Source organism: Cryptotermes secundus, unplaced genomic scaffold (genome assembly GCF_002891405.2).
Source record: "Cryptotermes secundus unplaced genomic scaffold, Csec_1.0 scaffold97, whole genome shotgun sequence".
Lineage (NCBI taxonomy): Eukaryota > Metazoa > Arthropoda > Insecta > Blattodea > Kalotermitidae > Cryptotermes > Cryptotermes secundus.
The window spans coordinates 2,098,250-2,125,310 of NW_019720561.1; the positions used below are offsets into that span (position 1 = coordinate 2,098,250).

The 27,061-nt window shown below is 41.5% G+C and overlaps 1 protein-coding gene and 1 long non-coding RNA gene across 2 annotated transcripts in view; both read left to right on the forward strand.

Annotated features, from left to right (window-relative positions):
* Positions 1 to 13,696, forward strand: part of LOC111868102 — a 185,033-nt gene extending 171,337 nt beyond the window's left edge. The window contains exon 3 of the long non-coding RNA XR_002843456.2: positions 13,626 to 13,696. This is a non-coding gene — a long non-coding RNA (uncharacterized LOC111868102). The remainder of the gene's footprint in view (positions 1 to 13,625) is intronic.
* Positions 13,697 to 16,861: 3,165 nt separating this feature from the next.
* On the forward strand, positions 16,862 to 17,895 carry LOC111868001 (cordon-bleu protein-like 1). Its single transcript, XM_023858317.1, has 2 exons — positions 16,862 to 16,909; positions 17,239 to 17,895. The coding sequence occupies exons 1-2, from the start codon at positions 16,862 to 16,864 to the stop codon at positions 17,893 to 17,895; spliced, it is 705 nt and encodes a 234-aa protein (XP_023714085.1).
* The last annotated feature ends 9,166 nt before the right edge of the window (positions 17,896 to 27,061 follow it).

The window sequence follows — 27,061 nt, forward strand, 5'->3', positions numbered from 1 at the left end:
AGTGAGCCACTCTAGTTAGGTATGTGAAGATTATAAATATTCCTAAAAACTCCACAAGAAACATGATTTTATGTCACAACAAAAATCGCATAATACTCGTAGTAGTTTGTACTCGTACAAGTGGAAGGCAACCACAGGTGTGTAATTATAAACGTATATGTTTTAAACGCTTCAGGAGTCGGGATATTAGGTATAGCGACAGGCTACAGGCTGGATAGCCAGGGTTCTATTCCCGGCAGCTCTAATATTTCTTCTACAACTTCTTTATTAGAATCGTTACAACACAACTATATCGAGATCAGTGCCTAGTTTTGGCTCTGCTACATGTTTAGGCTATTAATAGCCATCATTAGGCAAATATATTTTATTTCCTTGGTACTGCACCCCGTTGGGCCTAGGCCTACCTCCATGAACTTCCAGGCAAATACATGGCTAACATATATACACCACTGAACTGCAGTACTAGTAAAATTGGATACAATAATATTAATTAAATAAAATACTTGACGTAAAATACAATAAATTAGATTGTATAAAACAAAAGTTATAGTATGAAACAAGAATAAAATTCTTCGAGTCATCGAGTCAGTCGTTGGTTTTTGTAATTTTGTTGCGTTCCCACGGACAAATTGGAGTATTCTATTTTGTGTATATATAAAAATTGTTATTGGAGGCTCGTGATGTAAATGTAGTAATATTAAAGTTAATTATTTAGTCGGTGCCTCATCTTGCAAAGTATTGTCCGTTAAAAAAGAAAGAAAGAAAAAACATTACTTCTCTTTCTCACACCGTCCAGACCGGCTCTGGGGCCCATTGGGTGCCGGGGGCCCTTTCCCATCGATATAGCGGCCTAGGTGTGAAACTGACCACTTTTCTCTATCTAGTGTCGAGGTCAAATATGATGGAGTTACACCTCCTCTCTCCCCTACGTCCTCAATGCACAGCGCGTAATTAAGCACAGAGACAATTTCACTGCACTTTCTGAGAGCTTCTTCATGTGTGTTCTAGAATTTGAAGGAAAATGGATGCAACAATTTCCCACGAAAATTACTTGTTTACTTTTCTTATGAAATAATGACAGATCAAAAGTAATTGAAGTACATGTAACCAGGAAATCCTGTTATAAAGCTTGCAGTAGTAGTTGTTACCTGCAGCATCCATATAACCCACTTTCACTTCGTGGCGAATATATTGTGGGTAGAGGAAGCACGAGTGGTGAATCACAAACGTAAGCGATTGTTGATGTAAGAATTCACAGGAAGCTCCAACAACGGCTCGTGTGTTGAAACAGATAAAGTAAAAGGTTCCTTGGATATACACGTATCTGCAACCGAGGTTAAACTTCAACAGCAATTCCTCTTGGTACGTGAATAAGTAAGCTTCATTGCATGTTGATGGATTTTTTTTTTTACTTCGTTTAGTGGTTGTGGAATCCAACTGGGTCCACTCGGCACGGCGGCCATTGATTAGCCTATTGTACCTGCCCCGGGTGATTATGATGGAGAATTTGGTGTAATGAAGATTGGCAGGAAAACCGAAGTACTCGGAGAAAACCCACCCCAGCGCCACCTTGTCCATCACAAATCCAACTTGACCAGACCCGGGATCGAACCAGGGCCGCCGCGGTAGGAAGCCAGAGACTAACCGCTTGAACTGTGGCGCGGCCTGATGAATTGTTTGAATGTAATTCTTGTCCCTAAATTTTCTTGGCTCGTGCTAAGTGTATTGCTTGGGTATTCAGGGGATATGGCGCATAAAATGGTGAAGGGTTTTCAATGTTTCGACTAACAATTCAGTTTCAGTCTTCAGGTTGATGGTTTTGATGGAATGTACATTAGCTTTTATATAGATTTTGAAGTGGGCATTGTCAGTTTCTCCAGCTTTTCTTCTGGCGTTTGAAATCTAAACATCAAAGTGTTACGAATTCCGCTGCTTGCTATTATAACCTACTTGTCTTCATGTTGTAATGCAATTATTTACTTTGGTACTTTTAAATATCACTGACAATATTTGAAATATATATTTCTTTCTTATGACTGTAAAGTTTTCGGTTAGGTTCACGATCTGTGGAAAGAGCTCTCAAAATTAAGTGGCTAGGAGGCTAGGGGGATCCCAGAGGTTGTTAGAGAAGCTCTGGTGTGGAGAGGTCTAGCGACCCAGCGAATGCAGAAAAATTATTGATCTCACGAACATGATTATGGGACTTTACAACATGGCCCGTTTTCAAAACCAAGTCGCAACATTCCTGAACGAACAGCTGCTTCATTATATTAGAAAGGCCGAGATCGTGTATTCCATCTCATATAACTCCTCTTCTACTTATTTTCTGTGAAAATACAGACATGTCGGTATGGGATCTCCGTCTTTCTCCATTTCTTTGTGAATTCCTAAGCAGTCTCTTGAATTTTATGACCGTCATAATGGGTAAACTATTGTGACACGAGTTGGGCCATTGAAAGGCAACGGATAAATGTACAAGTGTTGCTAAACAACGAACTCGCATGCAATAATAGAGGAGCTGTTAGAGATGTTTTCTATGAGGTACGTAACGAGGTTATATAATGATATCATCAGCCCGTGGAAGCGGGTTTGGATACTTCCACCGTGACCCTGCGAGTCGTAGGAAGCGATGAAAAGGGAAGTCTAAAATCTGAGACTGTAAAATATGGTCGCGAGTCCCAAGGGACTCGGACCCGAGAAAGACAGGGCTGGCAAGGGCCAGCAGCATGTACAAAAGACAGACCCGTCCTCTCGTCAGAGAGAGCGCCTCACAAAAGCAAACCGTAAGTGTCAAACAGTAATAAATATCTGGTCATGAGTCCCAGATGGTGCTCGACACCGAAATTTACTGACTGACGTTAGTCGCAATGTGCTGTATATGATCTACGTACACTTGATAAAGGCCAAGCATATTCTGAGGGACAAACCCGTCCTTTCATCAGAGAAAATGTTACGTGATGACTATTCGCGTAAGGGTTCAAGTAAAAAACTCTGTTATGAGTCACAAGGGCTTGACACCAAGAAGAACTGATTGGCTGTAAGACGCCAGTTTTAAAGTATCTTTGACTTTGACTTGTCTAGTCACTATGGCAAATGACAGGTTCCTCCTCTCATCAGACAGGTCGCCCCACGTCGACAAAACAGCAAGTTCTGAGAATAACAAAAATCTTCTCTTGGGCCCCAACTGGAGCTTTAACACCAAGTCTGACTGGCCGAATGACCGTCGTTCGCAACGTGACTTTGACTTCAACTTAGACTTTGGCAATATTTCTGTGACTCTTCGGTAAGATTTAACATATGTTATTGAACGATATATTTTATAACCTATACCTTAAACTGAGTTATAGCAGGGTAATATAACTGCCCAGTAATATTCTCAGGTTACTTAACACGACATCAATACAAAACAATATCGTAAGGGACATTTAACATTAACTGCCTCTGTTATGGACAGTGGTTCGGCCCCTTATCGGAGCTGGCGACTGGGGAATAAATCATGAAATGTCCGAGTACTCTTGTTATAAGCATAAATGGTAGTATAAACATGTTAGTGTAACCAAAACGAGAGTAGAATATTTTTTTTTTCCCCCTTGGCACTACGGCCCCAGTCGGCTTAGGCCTACCTCCATGAACTTCTCCGTTCACTTCGGCTTTTCTAGATCTTACACATTCGGTAAGACTCCTTGGGCGGGTGATCAGCTCGTCGCAAGGCCTCTACCTGTACACAAACACAGAAGAACGCACACACACAAACTAAACATCCATGCCCTGAGTGGAATTCGAACCCACGATCCCAGCGTCCGAGCGAGCGAAGACAGTTCATGCGTTAGACCGCTCGGCTACCGTGACCGGCAGTGTATAAGAATAATATATAAGAATTCAGTTCGTACCTCACAGGAAACAGATCCGAACCCACGATCCCGGCTTCCGAGCGAGCGAAGACAGTGAATGACNNCGTACCTCACAGGAAACAGATCCAAACCCACGATCCCGGCTTCCGAGCGAGCGAAGACAGTTCATGCCTTAGACCGCTCGGCTACCGTGACCAGCGAGTAGAATATTACTTTATAAAATACGCTCGAAGTTTCTTTGTTTCCAGCGTGCGAAGTTGAGAAATGAAGTTACGCTTTAAAAAAACTCCGTGGTTTTAGTCCGCAAGCGAACTATACCAACCAACCGAGCGAGTACCTTGTCGGCGAAGTCAGTGCCAACTTTTGTGGATAGATGGTGTCACGTGGTCAGCGCAACGGGTCCCCACGGCCGTTAATATCGGTTTTGTAGACCGGAGCCGCTATTTCCATGAAATAGCTCCTCAGTTATCCTCACGAAGCTGAGTGGACCCCGTTTCAGACCCACTACTTCTCAGAAAATCTTGTAGCGCCTGAAATCGAACCCGGAACCTATGGATATGTAGCCAGGAACTCTGACCACTAGACCACAGAATGAATAATCCGAAGGCTCATCACCGTGTTCAGTAAACTCTGCCCGCTAACCGCTATCGTTAGACGGTTGAAGCCAGCTGAACGATTTCACACCAAATTTGTCTGAGTTCAATTGTATTTTTACCCTTTTTACACTCGTCCAGGTCTCCCGAATGGAGATCAGCGTCAGGGATGGCTGTAAATGATGAAATAACCTGAATGGGGAAGGAAACTGTCATGCTTCATTTCAAACTGCTATTATACATGTAATATGAGCCTCGGGGAACGAGTGGAGACATTGAGAAACCTCAGGGCTCAGAATCTAACTCGAGACCGCGTACGTTGGACTGAGCCACAACTCTCAATTTGAAATTATTTGATCATTGCAGCGTCATTGAGCTAAAAGAGATTCTAATGTATGTCTTTCAGTACTTAATGTAGCTTCGAGGCTAAACGATGCCACACTACACAAATATCTTTACATGGTTGGTGCAGTTCATTATGAATTGACGCATATCAGATTGAAAATCCTTTTTTAAACTAAAGTTTGCTAAGAATTCATAATAAGTGAACTATATATTGGTTTCCATCTTAATACAAATCTCAATTTTCCTACGTGTTTTCTATTTAGAAGGACCCTCTTTGTATTCATGACGTTGTATGAGCTTTGCACGAGATTTTATTACCAACGGCTTTATTGAGTTTGGTAATATACATGCCTCGCTTGTTTTGTTACATGTTTGGTTGCTAGGGGACAGTAAATTACCTCGTGAAATAATCTCCCTTTTGAAATAAATATCTTCTTTAGTACTCCCTAATGACAAGCTTTCTAAACACAATTATCTCTGCTGACACGTATCGTCAGTTCACCTCTCTTATCCAAACTGTGGTTGTTGTTGATCTACACATCAAGGCGAGATAGTGCCTGCAGCTGAATTGTTCGCTCAGCCGTGTAACAGCTCCACTCTTATTACTGTGCTTTATTCATAACGTCCAGACAGACTCTGCTGTGCACTCAGTATCCTATACGAAGGTTGCCAGGGTCTTGTAGTTACTATAGCATTCTGACGATGGTGTATAACACACAGAGATATTTGATTTGGTTTCGTGACATAAATTTCTACGAATCCATCTATCCTGGTCCCACGCTTGTACGTGTTTGGAACAATTTGTTATGTATATTTTTCTTATTAGCTCTCATTGACTTAGCCTGGTCTCAGGTATTCATAACCTTTGTGTTTTGTGACATGGGTTGTCCAGTGATTGAGGCTGGCTCTTTTTAGGGGACGGAAACGTCGTATTTTTTCTTAGTTATTTTAAAAACCAGGACGATGTATAAAGTCCGAAAACCCAATATCTTTGTTTGCCAGGATCTGTTTCTCCAGGGATAATCGGCAGGGGCGTGGAGTTCACCACTCACGTCCATACAGTGCCCGGGTTAAGAATGGTGAAGCTATACCTCCAATTCATGTACATCTTAATGGCTCAGAGCTTAATTAATTAAGCCCAGAGAAGAACATTATTATTATGGTTTTACAGCCCTTAGTTTGGTCTTGGCCGCTTTTCCGGTATCTTGATGCTGTACACAGTCAGTAAGACTTCTTGGACGGAGGATCAGCCAGTTGCTAGGCCTTTACCTACACACAGGACAACACAAATACAGAATAAACGCACACAATACAGACATTCATGACTTGAGCGGGATTCGAGCTATCGAAGGCAGATCATGCGACCATTGTGATCAGTCAAGGCCCAATTTGGGCCATGACATACCTCCATGAAATTCTCCGTTTCGCTTCGGTTTACTAGATCTTAGATATTCGGTAGGACTCCTTGGGCGGGTGATCATCTCGTCGCAAGGTGTCTCTTCCTCTACACAAACACAGTAAAACACACACATAAACACTAAACATCAATGCTCTAAGTTGGATTCGAACCCACGATCCCGGCTTTCAAGCAAGCCGGCTCGGCTACCGTGACCTACAGGGATAAACTTACCTTTACTTCATTATGCGTTATATACGTGAAGTGCATAATACGAAACATACGTGTATGTCCGCTTTTACAATATTCTAAAGTTCTTAGCGGTTTCTTGTTGTGTACACGTGCTTAATATAATTTTGTGCAACAAAGATAATGCGAATGAAATGGAAAATCTGGATCTATTTTAAGAAATAGACATGGTCACATAGAAGCTCCATTTGTTTTTGTTCTACTGGCTTTTGGTCCTTTTGTAAGAACTTCCAGACGTAAATCCTTGCAGAAAAATGTTATGGAACGTGCTCATTCGTAATGCTCTTCAAATCAATCTGCACTTTATCGAAAGGTTAGTTTGGCCTGATTATATTGAAGGGAGACTTCAGTGTCGTGAGGTAGCGTATGGAGTTTGCTTTTGTTGCGACTAACTGCAGCGAAAGAGGACCTTTGTCATTATATGCAACAGTCTCTGCCTTATTGCTGTGTCATAATCGTAAGTGGAACGCGGATGTTGCCTGCCTGAAAACAAAATGTTCAAGGAGAGTGTGTAGACATAAGAGGCAGTAAGTAACAGGAGCATAGAGAAAATCTCATAATGATTGCTTTCTTAATTTATATTTCTCTGATATTGTAATGTCCATTAAGTGAAGAAAGATTTATTGGATAGGGAGTATAGTATGCACAAGGCAAAAAATAAAATATATTGTCACGATTTAGGTGTTGCGACTTATAAGACGGGTTTTGGATTTGATGATTGGATTTATTAACACCTTATACACAGCACTCGGAACTACACGTAATTACAGCGCTATCGCGGATCTACACACCTTACATTTCACCGTTACACACGTACCAGTGCTCTCTATCTTCACTAGTCGTATCCTGGCAACGGATTTATAGGAGTCTCACTGTCACTGCAGTACACATGAATTCTTCTTTTCGCAGACTAATTCCTTTCTTGCCATCTCTTCTCAATTATTCGACTGCCGTCTCCAGGGACTCTCTCAGTTCTATCCTAGCTGGCCTGTAATCCTTGTTATATAGCCTCGGGGCGGCCTCCACAGAAAACACCGTCTCTCAACACTAGTTCCATTGTTAGGCGTTGTGGCGGAAAGTGCTTACCGAGCAGTTGCCTAGCAATGGACATGTACTCTGCCCCCACATTTCGGCTTTCAGGCGTCATGTCACAATATAAATATTTGATTAATTAATTGAAAGGAATAAATGGTTCTATAGGCGTAGATAAGGGATTTTTGATAAAAAAAATTAAATTGGGAATATGTGAATTGAATTTTCTTGCTGTTGTAAACAAAGCCATTAACTTTTCTGCTCTATACTTCAAGTTATTTCACGAGAAGTTAAATAACTTATTACGTATTCAGTGAATACTCTACGCGATGGAACTGGTTGGTTAGTTCATAAATAAGGAGGAAAGAGAGTGAAATGGGAAAAGCGAAAAATAATTATCAGCTGTACAAAATTAGGGAGGAAGGATTTGCTGCAAGAGAAAGGGAACAAGGAAAAAATCAAATTGCAGTGCAAAGATACGCCATCTCTTTGTGTTATCGAAGAAGCAGTCAGAGAAAGAAGTTTAGGAATACGCCTTTATACAGAAATTAGTGTCAAGAGGTCTAGCTGCTTTCTCTGATATTTATATATAAAAAAAAGGGAAGTTAATAGAAGATTGAGTAATACGTGTGACCCTCTTAGCTATACAAAATACATCGTGACCTTTTACTTTCTGCTTGAAACGAAAGAACTAGCATTTGTTGGAAATAAACAGTTATTTTAATTGTGAGCAGATGGCACGTATAATATTATTTTAAAGAGGAAAGTAAGATGAACTCTGATGTAATGAATCGTGACATGCAACATGTGTGGGGAAACAAACTGTCTGTCAGTGAGAATCCGTAGGTGTATTACATTCGACTTTAAGTAGGCCTTCGGTTATGGATGAAGAGATGGCACCATGCTGCTATTTAATCTCTGGATCCGTAACAGGTGAAACCGAAGGCAGTCAATAGTTTCCGTTCTTTTGTCATCCCTGAGGCCATCTCTTCTGGCTGTCGTTCTTGTCACTCTCTTCAGTCGATCGTGACAAACCCTCAGATAATAGCTTACAACAGGACACGACCCTTTCTATTCTCATTCTTACAAATTCATGAGTTTTTTTATCAAATTTCTATTCAACACTATATTCTCAGTAGCCGAAGTAACTTCTCTAAATTAACTGAGGAATAATAAGAAACTGTGAAACCTGTATAAATATTTGTAAGATATTCCAGAATTCTGTAAAATTATTTTGGTTTAATGAAGTGCTTAGAATCGACCTCAATGATTAATTATTTGGTTGATAATTAATTTTATAGGAACATATTGAAAACTTTGCAGACTTCCTCTGTGGTCTAGTGGTCAGAGTTCCTGACTATAGATCCAGAGGTCCTTGGTTCGATTCCCGGCGCTGTCAGATTTTCTGAGATGTAGTAGGTCTGGAACGGGATCCACTGAGCCACGAGAAGATAACTAAGGAACTATTTCAAGGAAATAGAGGCTCCAGTCTAGAAAACCGAGATTAACGGCCGTGGGGATCCGTTGCGCTGGCAACGCGACACTCCTTATATAACCGAACTACTTAACAATGATGGCCGTGTGGATATAACAGTACATGTATTTCGTCTGTCTCGTGTTCTGGATGAATCCACTGAAGCTTGTTACTGACATGTCGCTATCGTTAACTGACACAATGATGACAGGATTTCTCACTGCTTGAAATTAATTAACAGATAATCTTTAGTTGATAAATTTGAGCTAGAAATTAATCGGTAGCGTTGATTAGCATAATACTCGTACACAGGCATTCAATATGGTGACGTGTTAAGTAGCTTTAATGTTTATGAAAGTAGATGTGCTACGCTTGGTATGGCATAAATTGACCGAATTAACACATTTCCGTCCTGTAATAATTCCCCAAATTCAATTTAATCATCTTTATCATCATTGCCCGAAATTGGCCCCACAAAACTCTTCCCTTCTTCGCTTGAACAGCCTACACGCCTCTGTGGGGACTAGGAAGGAATGAACAAAGCAGTGAATGTAATGTAATATAATACAAAAAAAAAAGTAAAAGTAAAGTCCCTGAGCGGCCTAAGGCATGAACTGTCTTCGCTCGCTCGGAAGCCGGGATCGTGGGTTCGGATCTGTTTCCTGTGAGGTACGAACTGAATTCTTATATATTATTCTTATACACTGCCGGTCACGGTAGCCGCGCGGTCTAAGGCATGAACTGTCTTCGCTCGCTCGGAAGCAGGGATCGTGGGTTCGAATCCCACTCAGGGCATGGATGTTTGCGTTTTCCTGTGTTTGTATACTGGTAGAGGCCTTGTGACGAGCTGATCACCCGCCCAAGGAGTCCTATCGAAGGTGTAAGATCTAGAAAAACCGAAGTGAACGGAGAAGTTCATGGAGGTAGGCCTGGGCTCACTGGGGCTGTAGTGCCAAGGAAACAAAGTTGTCCCTGTGTTTAATTAATTAAGAACTATGCTATGAAGACATATGTGAGAGTAGTTACAGCTGCACCATTCCTAACTTCGGAATCAGATGGAAGTGAGTGGTCAGCTTCACGCATCAGCTGCTTAACCCGGGGGAAAAAGTCGCGGGTACCCCATTGGATAGAAGGCAGTGTAAGCTCTAGAGTCGGTCTGGACGCTGTGGAGAAGAGAAAAATCTTACACTGCCGGAAGTTGAACCCAGATTAATCAGCCAGTAGACGGTCGCTATACCGACTGAGCTATCGTAGCTCGTATAATTCAGTTCAGGTCTTTATTTGTTTATGTGCTGAACTCAACACTCATTGTCAAATTACAGAGTCAGAGCGAATGCAAACGGCAGCGGCTCTAAGACAACACAGGGCGAAATGAACTAAAGGAATACAGGGAACAACAAAATACAAACTGAATTTGCAGCAGAAACACACCGAGCTGAAGGAGCATCTGAACATGGTACAGTTAAGTACGTTCCGAGTAAGAACACGAAGGCCGACTGTTTCCAAGATAGAGGGGCAATATTTAGTGCCACTAAGAACATTTATGACAATTAAGGGTTCGAAGTTACGACACATGATGTGCAGTATCTGCAAATTTAATTTTTCCAATGTAGTGTCATAATGACATTACACATCTTAAAGAATTATTTTGGCTAAGGGCTGAACATTTTACTTTGTATGCGTTCAGATGTGTTGGAGTCAGTAACTGTAACAGAGTTCCAGGCAACAGAAGCACACTCCAGTTCAGAACTGATCAGAACAAAATACAGCATCAGCAGACTGTCTGTAGTAGAAAAGGGAAACGCGATTATACGAATTAGCCCTAATAATTCGTTTGGATATGAAAAAAGAAAATCAACAGGATGATGAAAATTAAGTTTACAGTCAATATGTACACACAGAACTTTAATACAAATTTTTCATAAAATAAGAATATTTACAAGTATATGTTAATTGTTTAAGACGTTTGTTTTCCTGACAAAGTAAATAATTCTAATTTTACCAAAGTTAGGTTTCATATGTTGCTTTCTCGTCACCAAAATTTAGGGCAAAATCATGACTTAAAGATAGGAAACAGATGTTTTGAAAATGTGGCATAGTTCAGATATTTGGGAACAACGATAACAGATCAAAACCTGATTCAGGAGGAAATTAAGAGGAGACTGAACTCGGGTAATGCTTGCTACCATTCAGTCCAGAACCTTTTGTCTTCTCGTCTGTTGTCCAAAAACATAAAAATTAGAATATACAAAACTATAATTTTGCCTGCGGTTCTGTATGGGTGTGAAACTTAGTTTCTGACATTAACGGAGGAACATAGACTCAGGGTGTTGAGGAGAGTATTTTGACCGAAGAGGGATGAAGTGACAAAGGCGTAGTTGGGTGGATAATATTAAAATTGATCTTAGAGAGATAGGATGGGATAGTATGGATTGAATTGATCTGTGGAGGGCTCTTGTGAACACGTTAATGAACCTTCGGGTTCCATGAAATGCTGGGAAATTCTTGAGTAGCTACTGAATTGGCGGCTCCTCGAGAAGGGCTCGGGTTCATGAGTAAGTAAGTAAGTAAGTAAGTAAGTAAAGTTTCATAGGTTATAACATGTATAATATAAAGCATTGCTTGCTACCAAGCAGGTACCTCCATATCCGGAGTAAAGGGACAGGAGCATCGCATTAATTAGTCGTGTTCATTTTCTGCTTAAATTAAAGATGCTAGTTTTACTCGCACTCCCTATAGCGCAGCATCCGAACTCACTGACAGCATACGTCCTTACCTTTATAACGTAAAATGTAATCTAAGGNGGCATTAATTAGTCGTGTTCATTTTCTGCTTAAATTAAAGACGCTAATTTTTCTCGCACTCCCTATAGCGCAGCATCCGAACGTTCTTCCCTTTGTAACGTAAAATGTAATCTAAAGCAATGCAGTATGAAAGTATTGATAACATTCTCTTCTTAACTAAGTACCACAACAGGAAGGCGTAAGGGGGCGTGGAAGTAACACACAGTGCATTCTAAACAATGGCACTGCATGAAGGTTTATGGTCAATCAGGCCTCTTTACTTCCAAAGAGGAAGCACTCGATATCCAGTGGATAGGAGGCCAGGTTGGACCCATTGCTGATATGGACGAGTCGCTGTATGGAATACACAGTTTCACTACAATTGTTGTTGCTCACGTGTTTAATTCTTCCTTGAAATGTCATTCTGATTATATTGTAGTATCATTCCATTCTGTCTCCCTGTTTATCCTTAATCAAATGTCCTACTCATCATTAAATTAATCGATTTTATGCTACTTCTAATAATGTTAGTGAGCCTACACGTCACTAGCCCTCTTGAAATAGATCCATTAGAGGTCGCTATGTGTTCCTCTTTCCAGAATTACCAGTGTAAGTAGTGTACCCGTCTTACGTCCGCTCTTCTCCTGTTCTCTTTATCTTAGTGGCACATAAAATTCAGGACTAAAACAGCCCTTTTTATAAATGTTCCAGTAAGCTGATTTTAATGTGATGTTTTGCCTGCGCTGGTATTAGTATTGGTTAATGCTTCATTGCCCATGCAGTTGCTTTCCCCTTTTCTTTGTCCAACTTCCATTAATATCCAAAGTGAAATCTACAGAATTTTCCGTAAGTTGGAACCGTAGGCAAAATACATCTTCTTTATCGCAGTAGCGAACGGTGGGAACGAACATGGGAATCAGCTGAAGACCACCACAGTTTCCTGACCTCACACCTCTTGACTTTACCTGTGTGGCCATCTACGAGTAAAAGCCAAGGTTCATGTTGTGAAAGTGCGCATGCTCGGAATCTTCAAGAGGCAAGTTCCACAGCATGAAGTTATTCATACCGCGAGACAGATAATGACGCTCTCTTGGACTAGAAAAAACTTGTGTGTCGACATGAGTGCTGAATATACCGTATTTACGCATGTATAGGCCGCGTGCGTGTATAAGCCGCAGCACAATTTTCAGACAGAAATTATAGAAAAAATAATTTTCTTGGAATATTATTTCAGGAGTAGAACACCCTCTATTACTAATTATGAATATAATTTTTTTTTAAATAATTGTGATTTCGAATATTTCGAATATAAGCCGCACCCCAGTTTTCCTCTTGAATTTTTGGCAAAAAAATGTGCGGCCTATACATGCGTAAATACGGTATTGAACATATTTTGTAACAACTGTGTCAGATTTCCATACTGCCTATGGTTCCATACTTGCGGAATATGTACCGTACGTACAAAAGACCACTTCTGACCTTTCGTACCAGCTCCAGATGATAGGTGATGGTGATTGTGGAGCAGTTGGTGGAATGAAGATTGGCAGGGGAAACCGAAGTACTCGGGAGAAAACCTGCCCCAGCGCCACTTTGTCCACCACAAGTCCCACTTGACCAGACCCGGGATCGAACCCGGACCGCCGCGATGGGAAGCCAGCGAGTAACCGCTTCCTGCGATTTAACTCACAATGCTTTGCATTTTCACCAGTTTTCAGGCTAGCCACGAGAGAATTAACTGAAGACGGTAGCGACAACGCGTACTCGTACTGCCTCTGAGTGTGTCAACAAGCTTGTATTCTGCAAGAGGCATCTCCAATGAACCAACCAATGAACATTCAGCTACCGCAGTCAGTGCGCATGTACTGCTGCGTGAGTTAATTCCGTGCTTCCTGTTTGTTGCAGAATATCCTGGACAAATTCAACCCTGGTGCACGGCAGTTGATAAATGCAGGGAAAGCTTACCTGAAGGCTCTACATGGTGAGTGTTCCATTTCAGACTTGTACGTGTAGTATAATGTTCATTTTCTTGGGTGTTTGGTGACCGCTTAAAAATACTCCGCTATTGAGACTTATACAGTACAGGCTCTTTCCATCTTCCGTCTGTGGGTCGCTCCATAGCTCAAGCGGATAGTCGCTGGCTTCCCAACGCGGCGGCCTGTGTTCAATCCCGAGTCTGTTCAAGTGAGATTTGTGGTGGACAAAGTGGCGCTGGGGCGGGTTTTCTCCGAGTACTTCGGTTTCCCCTGCCAATATTCATTCCACCAAATTATCCATCATCATAATCACCCGGGGAAGGCTACAGTAGTGAAATCAGTGGCCGACACGCCGAGTGAACCCAGTTGGACTTCACCGCTCACTAAAGGAATTAAAAAAAATTCCGTCTTTTGTTTAAACACCAGATGTTAGGATGTAAACTATTTTATTGCTTGAGATTTGAGAGTCTTATTACGATGTAGGATTTGAGATCCTCACAGCCATGGTTATGAAGAGTTATAAAAAATATTAATTTATCTCCGTGCTTAATTAATTAAGCAATATACCATAAAGATTTAATGGGGGAGGTATATGTCTACAATTCTTCACTCCGTGGTGGACATACGAAGGAGAGTCAGTAAATAGATCACAGATGGAACTAAAAAAGCTGCAATAGACGTAATAGATTTTCAGTGTGTATCACTAGGTAGCAGCACAGCCCAGCTTCATGACAGTCTAGGTAACAGACGCGCATGCGCATGTTCAGATTCTGGTTTCTATTGTAAAAATAGCGGCCGTGCTTGAGGAATTTACTACCGAAGATCAGCGTTCTGCTGTGCTCTTTCTTTGAGCAAAATGACTCCGTGCGAAGGATATTCATAAAGATATATTTCCTGTTCACTGTGGGAAATGTTTGTCTCGTAATGCGGTTTCACCTCGGTGGCAAACGTTTCGCTACTGACGAAGAGGTTGAAACGGAGACTTCTCTGCTGCGGGTTTCGATGCATTGGTAAAGCAATGGGACAAGTGTACCAATTGGTGGAGGATATGTCGAGAGAAAAAATGTTTTTTCCCAGCTTTGGATACCACAAGTTTTACGTTTCATATTTAATTGTGGTCTCTACGTATTTACTGACTGTCCCTCATACTTCTTGTATCTTCTTGTATCTTAAGCATATCTTAATATGCTTCTCCGAAACGTTAGCACTCCGCCACCAGACGAGATGGTGTCGTTATCAGAATATCTCCTTGCAAGAACATAGCTTTGCTAGTTACTCAGTGAGTCAGAGCGGAAGAATTTCTGTTATATTTTGTTCTCAGATTCTGCACGAGTCATATAATACGTGTCTACCGTCTATAGGCAATTTTGGAAACTCCTTCAATTCATTAAATGCCACTAACTTCATGTAGGGCCGCGCCATAGCTCAAGCGGTTAGTCGCTGGCTTCCTACCGCGGCGACCCGGGTTCGATCTCGGGTGTGGTCAAGTGGGCTTTGTGGTGGATAGAGTGGCGCTGGGGCAGGTTTTCTCCGAGTACTTCGGTTTCCCCTGCCAATCTTCATTCCACCAATTGCTCCACAATCACCCTGGGAAAAATACAGTAAAATTAGTAAGAACTGAAGTACTCTCAGCTGTGGTTAGGATTTTTTTTTCCGTCTTCTTGGCTATAACGCCATGTAGTGCTTTGAAAGTTAACAGACGTTTCCGGGGGACATTTCACATCCATCTTCAGGTAGAAACGAGTATGAAGTCGGCAGCATGTTGCCGAGCCTCCTATCCAGTGGATACAGAGCGCTTTTTAAGCGTGTAAAGCGGCTGAGGCATGAAGCTATCTATTTACATCAATATAATTCCTACTTTAGGAATGGTGGAGCTATACCTCCAGTTCCTCATACGTCTGCATGGTGTGGGGTGGACAACTTCGCCTTTTCCTACAGTTAGTTGAGCTGTGACGTGTGAGTGCAGTCAGATAAAGCACAAATAATTGCGTTCTGGTCACGAAGGGATGCCGACAGGGAAGATGAACGAAACTGAATAAAACAGTGAGAGGCGTTAGGGCTGCAGTGATTTTGCCTATGAAATCGAGCAGATGACTATCTGTCGCCTGTTGCTACACACCCTATGCACTCCGTTCTGCACACCGTGCCTCCAAATGAGGCAATAAAAACAGGGTGGTCCTCTAATTATTTCTGTGGCGAGGCTGCACAAGGAATTTCATTAGGAACAAGTCCACCTTGTTAAGTGCTGGCCCCTGTTTTTCAGTCGCATACTAATTGATTTCACCCCCTCCCTTTAACGTTTCCTGCTACTCTCACCCCTCATTCGATACGATAGCTATTCCCCCATAAAATATCGAACAATCCCTCTCCGGAGTGTGTTTATTAGCAGCCTTGTTGAACACGTTTCGAAACGTGTAAACCGAAAGAAATGTATTCCTGTATGTTTTCGCAGCGAAACAGCGCTGGTTGGAGCAGATGATTATAGATTCGCGAGTACAGCTTTCGGCGTGTAATATCAATTTCTGGTACAATCACTCCAGGCACGGGCTTGAGTCTGAATACTGCTTGTGTGGTGTTGGCATGTGCAGGCGGAGTCCCACGTTAAGTGGGTCCCTTGTCACCACGGCATGGGGCGTCCTCGGGTTGCGGGCGGAGGAGACAGCCTCCAGATATGAAGAGTCGCCGACAGCCGACAAGGAACGGTCCACCAGCTTGGAAGTTGAATGCTGGCCTAACAATTCCTCATCTTGATAAAAGCTGCCAGTTACAAAATGTTCCACAGGGCTTTGAATGTAGATGAATTCTTTGTAACGACCATAATTGAGGAAAATGGACATAAGATTATGCATAGGGAAAATATCATAGAGAAATGGGATAGGGTAGTTTAAATTGGGTTCATCTGGCTTGGGATAGGGACCAGAACACGATGATATACCTACAGGTTCCATAAAGTTTTGTGATATTCTTGAATATTTTACCGAATGGCAGTTTCTTAATAAGAGCTCAGCTCCAAGCAGTTATTGTCAGTAAGGCCTTCCGATGAAACCTATTCCCCATCCATAGAGCCCTACCAGTTGTCTCAAAGAGTAATAGTTTCGGAAATTAATTTTGGATGGGAGCAGGCTAGAAGACGTGAAAGGAGGAGGAAGAATAAGAAGATGAAGAATGTTATTTTGCGTGTCCGAGGGACCATTCAACTTGGTTCTTAGCACGGTGATGTTACTGACCCGATATCCATAATATCAAGCAGGCGCGTGCTGTGTGTCTACTAGTCAGCTACTCCTATAACTTGGCCCGACCGTTTTGTTTGTTATCTAGTTAGTCACTCTTCCAGCAATCGAACCTTTCCCCTTGCCACTCCACTTATGACTCAGTCAGCCACTCCACTTCAAATCCAGTCAGCCACTCCACCTCTAATCCAGTCAGCCACTCTTCCTCTAATTCAGTATGCCAGTCCGCCCCTAATTTAGTCATCCACTCCATCCCTAATTCAGTCTGCCACTCCAACTCTAGTTAAGCCAACCATTCTTCCTGCAATTCAGTCTGCCACTCCAACTCTAGTTAAGTCAACCATTCTTCCTGCAATTCAGTCTGCCACTCCAACTCTAGTTAAGCCAACCATTCTTCCTGCAATTCAGTCTGCCACTCCAACTCTAGTTAAGTCAACCATTCTTCCTGCAATTCAGTCTGCCACTCCAACTCTAGTTAAGCCAACCATTCTTCCTGCAATTCAGTCTGCCACTCCAACTCTAGTTAAGTCAACCATTCTTCCTGCAATTCAGTCTGCCACTCCAACTCTAGTTAAGCCAACCATTCTTCCTGCAATTCAGTCTGCCACTCCAACTCTAGTTAAGTCAACCATTCTTCCTGCAATTCAGTCTGCCACTCCAACTCTAGTTAAGCCAACCATTCTTCCTGCAATTCAGTCTGCCACTCCAACTCTAGTTAAGTCAACCATTCTTCCTGCAATTCAGTCTGCCACTCCAACTCTAGTTAAGCCAACCATTCTTCCTGCAATTCAGTCTGCCACTCCAACTCTAGTTAAGTCAACCATTCTTCCTGCAATTCAGTCTGCCACTCCAACTCTAGTTAAGCCAACCATTCTTCCTGCAATTCAGTCTGTCACCCCAACTATCACTCGGTCTTCCGGTCTGTCAGTCACACATTTCTTCATTCTGTCACCCAGTCAGACATTCTAACAGTAAATCTCTGGTTTTCTAACTTGCTACACATCTTTTCATTCTCGTTAAAATTTAAGATTCAAGTAAACTGCGTTCAGTATTCAAACCACGGAACTCCTGATTCTGATCCCGACCATTTTATTTTTAAACGCGCGAGAAAAAATGGCTCCATATGGTTACCGAAATAAAGGAGGGTGGGTTTGGCCCCTGGCGCCCGCAAGATCGACCGTAGTCTCCTTCCGTCTCTCCCAGTAGGAGCAGAGTCAACAATAGGAAGCCAGCAAGCAGGGGTTAGGCTCGGAGCAAGGGATTTTCAGCAACTAAATTCAATTCAATCGACTCAACCAACTCCTCACACCCTTTCTTCTTGAATGAAAAGCGTTGCAGCCCGACATCACAGCCACACGTATGGAACTGTAAATCCTTTTATGATGCAAATTTCCCCTAGCAATGTCACACACAAAATGCGAGAATTTTAAACAAAATCCACGCAGTTACAATTGCTGATATTCGTGGTTCATACATGTATCACACTTTTTTTTTTAATTTTTCTAAACGCCATGGAAAACGGAATAGACACGCCCACTCGGCATTCTTTTGATATGAGGTAACCATAACACAATTTTTATGTACCTTTGTAGAGGGTAGAGAGGGAGCCTAGCTCTATCCAAAGGTCATGTTACCCAGGTACGTTATACTGGAAATTGCCCCATTTCCAGCGAATAATTCACACGTTTTCTCTTAATATTACTCATGAAGGGAACATTACAGCGGTAGCAACAATGTAGGCTTGAATGTCCTTGAAGATCTGGATTCGTATTCGGGAGGTGCTCGGTTCTGTTCATCGCCCTGACATAGATTATGCTGAATAGGTTTCTTAATGCTATTTGTTAGCTCCTCTGTTTCATAACCGCCGGTCCGAGGCAAGTATACATCGGCACAAAAACATTTAGAATTACTGGGGTTTCGGACTTTTTCCATCGTCCTGAATTTTAGGTAATAGAGGACGCGACCTTTCGGAAACTGGATATGTTTCCGTCTTCAAATGAGAAAGGAAGACACCTACTCAGTTGGGCCCCTTAGAAAGAGCTAATCTCAATCACTGGACCATTAGCTCTTTCTAAGGGGCCCAACTGAGTAGGTGTCTTCCTTTCTCACCTGAAGACGGAAACAGATCCAGTTTCCGAAATGTCGTGTCCCGTTACCTAAAATTCTGGATGATGGAAAAAGTCCAAAACCCCAGTTATTCTGTGTGTCATCCACCATCGTCAGAACCCTTTAGAATCTACAAAAACATTTGCTACCATGTCATACTACTTTCGGTAAACGGCGGTGGTTCTGTTTACGAACAACGCATTGACTCGCATGTTGTCTGTTTCTGTGTATGCTGTATATGTAGCAACACGTTAAGTTTAGTACGAATTTTAAATTTGTTTGTACCTACAAATATATTAACGATTCGCCGTATAGTACTTAGAAATTTTATCATTCCTCACTGTAACTGTGTTTTGAGGAGCTCTGTTCTAGCCTATGGTGCCGTAATTAAATGAAGACAAAAAACCCGGACGCAATTGCTAGGTAACGGTTCGGTAAATACATTCCGGCAACACACATGCTCGCAACGACAGGACATCTGTTGCTAGGCAACGGAGCTGTAAACACGCTCTTTAACAATATAAGGCGACATTTTCCGTGGAGTTCGTGCAAAGTGGTTATAAGAAGTGTTCGATGTAGTATGTAACAGTTGTCAACATCTCACAACCCTATTGGTTTTCACGGCCTGTTACAGGGATGGCTTTACCCTTTTTACCTTTACCTCATTATGAATGTTTCTCATTTTCTTAATGTTCCTTTAGGTGCAAATACTTTCTTATCGGTTTGTTTCCAAACACAAGTCGTCTCTAGGCTTAAGATAAGGCACGTGTATTCTGAACAGGCAGTCAACCCAGCTCTGCTACAATGTATTGATTTGTATTCGGATTTCTATATTCGACTTTGGTCATAACCGTGTGGATATTAGAAACAATTTCAATTTGTAATTGGGGTTCAATAAATATTGACGCTTAACGATGCTGTGATGTAAATAAATAGTGTAAGCTGCTTGTAAGCAGACCTGTCAACCGTAGATTCTTAATTTTTGCGATTTCAAAATTTTTTTAGTTTGATAACTATCGTTTTGTATTGTAAATATTAAAATATTGTAAGCAATTGCAAATTAATTTCTTATTCCAATATACACCAAGTCTTAAAAACAGAACTGCTTGGAAGTGAAGGCTTTGGTATTATTAGTCTTATCTTTAAGATATGCATGGGATCTTGATGGTTGTTGAGGGAAATTACCCGTGAAATTTGCCGCCCCTAGACAGAACAGCTCTTGCATAGGGAATACTGCAATGTCCAACATTCTGGCAGCACGTGTGTATGCTGCCCGCCTAACAGTGGCGAAAGAGAAGTTGCCTCATCTGCATGGCGCTGGCAAGTAACTTAACTGCGACTTACCGAACATTAAAAACTCCGTGATTTTAGTCCGCAAGCGAACTATACCGACCGAGCGGTACCGAACATTAGAAAATAAATTAAATTGAAAGTGATTAAGTTGAGATTTTAAACCTCAGTGTCCATATCTGCCCGTCCGTCTGTATTTTCGTGTCCATAATCGATCAATGAATATTGATAAAACCAGGGAATTACGTACTGGCAATTTTAGGATAAACGCCCTTCGAAATTTTAGTACTGAACAGTGTTTATCGAATAATTTATGTTATACTGGTAAAACAAAATCCTGTTTGCAGACGACCAGGCTCGTTCTATGAGTCAGAGGACGGCTTTCAAAGAACAGTCAATAGATTTGATAACATAGCAGATGGCTTTATCACGAGCATTTCAGCAACGAAAATAAAACTATGACATTTTAGAAGAAAACCCACGTAAGGTTTAAAATAACAATAGACAACAAATTAACAGGACGCGTATCATGCTTCAGTTATTTGGATTTCTATGCATTATACTACGTGAAGGAAGTTATGAACATGAAGCTAAGTAAATTTCAGAGAATATATGGAAAGATAAGAACATGGAGATAAAGAACCCTCGAAAAATAAACAACTGAAAAGTCAATGCTGACTTTTGGAAGTGAAAACTGCAAATTATTTGATCAGACAAAAGTGAAATTAAGTCCGCTGAAATGAAATTTCTACGTCCAGTGGCTGGATAGCATCTCCTAGATCGAAACTGTGTAGAGACGTAGGAACAGACAAAAACAAACTCCGTGGTTTTAGTCCGCAAGCTAACTATACCGACCGAGCAACCGCCCCTTGTCAGCGAAGTTAGTGCCAACTTTAGCGGATAGAGGGTGTCGCGTGGTCAGCGCCACGAATACCCACGGCCGTCAGTTTCTGTTTTCTAGACAGAGAGAGAGAGAGACATAGGAGCAGCTTACAAAATATTCAATGTAACGGAGAGACTAGAAAGGTAAAAAGAAATTTAGTAGCAGCATATATTTAAGAATGACAACAGATAGACCTCCAAAGATATTACTAAATTATATACTTAGAGAACACTGAAGTCTCTGACGTCACATTGTCAAATGGGAGGGCAACATCTCGTGAAGTCGGAAACAGGAAAATGAAGAAGGCTTTATATTGAACCGAGATTTATGGACGAAATGGGAACATGTTTCATCTAGGTTCAGCAGTTTGTCACGCTACAGGCAAGCACTAACCATGTTGAATTTGAGGTTCACAGTGCTGTGACTGTGCAATTTGGAGAGATCCCGACGTTTCTGAGGAAACGTAACCTTAATTTTGAAAGTAGAAGAGCACGTCAAGCAAGGAACAAACTCAGACATGAAACAAATTTCTGCTTACTATTCTACCACAAAGATGGGGTGTCATGTTCACCCGAAACGTCGGGCTCTTAACTACACGGCACTATAACTCAGAAGACGTGAACCAACTGTAGTGATGAATGTAATTGAGCGTGTTTGAAGGATTTCATTGTCTGAAGCTCTCAGCGAATGGTTCAAGGGTCTCGTGGACGTCACAGAAACAGCGAACCGTGATACTGCGAATTACTGAGACGGACAGAACGCGACTAAGCGTGCAGTAATAAAGAGTAGAAGAGAAGACGAAGGGAATTTGAAACAAGAGAGTGATGAAGTGTAATAATAAGATACAAAAACTAAAAAGGGTGCCATAAATTCTCATCAATGAGGAGTTAGCCCCATTCATGGGGAAGTTTTTTCGCCTTTGTTCAGAGGCGAAACAGAGACAGAAGGAGAAGGGGCAGTGGGGTGAATGTGTAAGGTTGAGCCTGCGATGCCTAATCCTTATTGTAACAGCAAAATAAAGAAGGAGATTTCCTGCTAAATCAGGGTTGGAATTAAAAATATGAACTTTGAATAAATATATAAGATCAGTTAAACACTTTCAGATCATTAGGAGGTTTAAAAGGTAAAGTTGTCCCTGTGCTTAATTAATTAAGCACTGCGCCTTGAAGGCGTATATGGGAGTGGATGTATAGATGCACATTTTCTTGACTTTTGCACTAGTTCGAGGTGAGTGGTCAGCTTCACGCTTCGTCCACTTTAACCCCGGGGAAAGGGACCCGGTACCAATTGGATAGGAGGCTGGGTGGACCCCAAAGACGGTCTGGACAAATTGGAGAGGTGAAAATTCTTACCGCCACCGGGACTTAAACTCCGACCCCTCGGTCCTCCAGTCCTTAGCCAGTCGCTATACCAACTGAGCTAACCCGGCTCCTATTAGAAGATTTATTCAAGATAAATTGAAATAAATAATATGCATAAAATCTTGATATCCTTGTAATAACCAACGTAGCTCTAAACTTCCTTTAGTAGAAAAGGGTCCATAATTTTGAACTATTTAATTTTCCGCACATCATTAAACAACAGATTTTCTCTTGTAGAATTTAACGCCATGTAGCCCGTTGAAAGTCAACCGATATTTCGGATGAATATTTCATTTCGATCTTCACTGTCGCAGTGTAACGCAAACAGAAAACAACACGAAGAAGACAACAAGTATTGCATGTTTCTCTGAAAAGTCGGCTGACTTTCAGCGGATTATAAGGGCTTATTTCCCAGGAGGTATAACTCTTCTTATCCGACCCTGCGGGAATTTCAATTCCTGCATTTTTATACCAACGATCGTTTTCGAATTTTATACTCACCGTGAAGAGATTGAGGTGGGGGAGGGGGGAATGGTACGTGAATTCAGAAATGTATAACAGAATGGAGATAATATTTTATTTTAGAAATAAAGTCGAAATGAAATTAAATGTAATCACCAATTTTCTAAAACCATACAATAGCAGATTCAAGCAAGACACGTAACCCCCAGAAGCACAACCCTTCTGGGGGCGCTAACATTCACACGGCTTTGTGGAACTGGAAGGTTTATTACAGTGGTCACAGGAGCCCACACCTTTTCCTATCCTTAGCTAAAATTTTCAGTCAGTCCTTTTAACATTTCCTTCCCACTTACGCCTATGTATTCCAAGTGCTAGACTCTATCAGGCTGAATTAAATTAATTATTATTTATGTAAAAGAGATCTATACTAGGATTTCTGGTGCTCTTGGACATCAGAGTCCATATTACACTGGGCTGAGCACGTTGATATATTAAGAATCCGTCTGATTTGAATCTTGACGGGGCTACCTAACATCGTGACGGAAATGTTTACGTACTATCCATTCCGAGCGGGGCCACGCGGTAGCATAATTGGTTGAGGCAATATGCTACAAGCCCGGAAGGTCGCGGGTTCGATTCCCGATGAAGTAATTGAACTTTTGACTTACCTAATCCTTCCAGCCGCACTGTGGCCCTGGGATCCACTCACCCACTAACAGAAATGAGTTCCAGGAAGATTTCTGGAGGATAAAGGGTGGCAGGCGCGTAAGGCTGACAACCTTACCGCCATCTGTAATCTGATTATCTAGAAGATGTTGAATCCTCGACCCCTCACACCCCTATGTACTTTGACGGCCTGTTACAGAGACACCTTTACCTTCTTTATCCATTCCAAGCGAATGCTACTATGCCATCTTGAATTAGACCACGTGTGTCTCTCTAAACCCGTGCATAGAGCTCGTGGTAACCCATCTCATTCGACGACTTGTAACGTATTTAGTAAAAATCGCGTCGTAAAGAGAGTAGGAACCAGCCGCATTATGCTTCAGTTCATGAGTGCCTTTACAGTTTACAGACTTAGGGCCACATTTCAACTCTTCACGGTCACATGTGAAAACAAAAGTGTAAAACTGTACGAGGCATATTTCAGGCAGATGTCATGGGGATTACGTTGAAGCCTGTATGTAGAATTTGTTAAGACTCTCACTTTAGAGTGTTACGTAATCCACGGTACTGCATAAAGATGTCGGATTTTCAAAATCGAATTTCTGTCCTTACTATCTTTTGTTTGGAGTTTAATAAGCCCCCTTTCAGTTTCACATTTTTAAATTCTTTTTTTGTAAGATGATCTGAAGTACGGTATTTAATAAACAGGCCCTGAAATTATAAAATAAATTAACATTTGAGTGTCATGAAAGATGGGAAATTCCCCGACCATCTCTCGAACTGTCGAGTTCTCAAAAACCGTTTTGCCCCATGCAGTTATATATATATATAATGGATAATTGAAGGCAAATCCGGTATTGTAAGCTTGATGTATTTATAGGATTGATGTTCGCTGGACGGTGGTTATGAAAATATCTATCTTCTGAATATGTAGTCCGATGACATTCAACTGACGTTTCGGAGGAATATATCGCTTCCATAATAAGGGTTGAACAATAAACCAAGCTGAATATGAAGGTGGCACATTAATACGAAACGTTGGTTTATTTTCACCTGATTACACGACGATATGTCCCAGAACATGTAACTTTTTATAGTGTACTTCTTTATTTTGAAAGGATTAGGCAGTGCAGGTGCACATACTATTTCTCTGGGCTCCAACATAACGACCCTACGCACATAAATGGACTAAGGAGGCGCGGTCATTGCAGGTTATCGACTAATCACTTCAGTTATTAATTTTTATTTATACATGGTTTTACTCGGACATTTCAAGTAATAATTGCAAACAATCTTTATCATTCAGGTTCAGAGATACGTTGGCCGAAAGATAGCAGCCGTCTCTCTCTACTTTAGTCTGGGTTCGATTAAATGAAGAGTAGGAAATAGATATACAGGGTGTCCGGATGAAAGGTATCCAAAATACAATAATTATATCTCAGAAAGCATTTGTTATACACATTTATGGGTTACACCATTAAATAGGAGAACTATCAAAGTTTCTTTTCTGAGTATATAACTTTCTCAGTAAACTTCAGTGAGGGCTTCCTTGGTGACACGACAAATATCCAGACGATATACGAGCTCGATCCGCGTTTCTTAAAGCATGTTTGGTGTTTATGGGATCGTCAGCAGCTACTTAAAATTTTGTTGCCGGCTTGTCTAGTCCAACAGTTTCATTGTGCAACAGAACATTTTCCTCTGCCCCTATTCTCTTTTGCTGTCAGCAAATATGTAACTTAAAATCTGATCGTATGTACTATTTCCTCACACACGGACGCCGTACGCCGCTTCTAGGCTCAAGTAAACTGCGCAGTTCGCGAACTCCACAACAAACAAATCCAGGCAAAGTTAATCTTGTAAATTCTTGGCGGTTCGAGAGCAGTCTATAAGTAGACAAGTGAGAGAGGTGAAGTCAAGGAAGTATCCAGAAAGAGGCTGTCCCAAAGCTCGGCTTTTCTTTTTTATTGCTAGTGGGGTGGGACTAAGTCCCTTGTACTGCGGACACTTCTGGCCTATTGTACCAGCCCCAGATGATAGGTGAGGGTGATTGTGGAGCAATTGGTGGAATGAAGATTGGCAGGAGAAACCGAAGTACTCGGAGAAAACCTGACACAGCGCCACTTTCTCCACCATAAGTCCCACTTGATCAGACCCGGGATCGAACCCGGGCCGCCGCGGTGGGAAGCCAGCAACTAACCCCTTAAACTATGGCGCGGCCATAAAAGCTCGGCTTACTCAACAGTGCATTTGATCCACAACGTCAAGTGCAATGTGTTAGCAATTCGCAGAAACAAACCCTTGGTTTCCACAAAGAGCCTGGACTTCCTTAACGAGCTGTGTGATCGTCAGCTTCTCAAGAAGGACTCTCCTGCGTTGAGTCATTTGTAATAATAATTTCTGCTCCTCACGAAGGATCTTTACCTAAATTAGCGGATCCTTGTTTCTTATATATATTCTATAATACACTGTGAAAGTACCTTCCTTGACAGGAAACTTGGTTGTTGTCATAAAGCTATTGTAAACTGATTTTACTCTTTCCTAGTCTGCATGAATATTTGTTTCAACTCAGTCACGTAATACTATATCAGACCAGCATGTTTTATGAGTGGGATTGAAACCCGAGTCTGGGTGATGTGATCAGAATCAATTTTGTCTGTAATCTTCAGACATGTTCAGGTTCAGTCTTCAAAATTATGTTATCGTGTCTTGCATTCCGTACCTTGAAAATTTTTACCGTACATTTTTGAACCACAATGGATTTTCCCCCTCAGTTACACAGCTCAGAATTCAGGTTAACCAGCTGAGAGATGCGATATAGGATAGAGATATGGGATAGCTTCTTGTTAACTGGCCGTTAACTTATGAATTGTTATGAATCATGAATCTGAAAGAAATGGAACGTCATCGACTCCTCCCTTAAGCCCATCTCAGAAATCTTTTACATGATCTGGGGATAATTACGAACACCTCGGTTATTATACGCGACTTCCATAATACGAGTACGTGACATGGGTCACAGCAGGTACAGGAAATACAGGGATTCGGCCCGTAGGGCATACTCAATCAATCCGATCAGTGAGCCCAGTTTGGACACTAAACATATCTGGATCCCTCTCATCAGCACTGAGGTTACAACTCAAGATCTATATGAGGTGACAGACTCTGCATGTGTTTCTATTAGGATTTAGTCTCAGGTGTTCAGGTTTTATTTAACAGATGGCGCCAGGGGTAGACACTCTTTGTTTTCACAAATTCTCCAATTAATTTCATGCATGTGTGTTCATGGTTTATATAATATTTTTGTTGCGTATATTTCTACTTCCATTTCTATCTTAATTTTACGAATGAGCGTGTCTTGTCACAA

Coding starts and splice junctions, on each gene's coding strand:
- LOC111868001 (XM_023858317.1), top strand. CDS start 16,862: ATGTTATTTTGCGTGTCCGAGGGACCATTCAACTTGGTTCTTAGCACG. Junction 16,910..17,238: donor TCAACTTGGTTCTTAGCACG/GTGATGTTACTG, acceptor CCTGCAATTCAG/TCTGCCACTCCAACTCTAGT.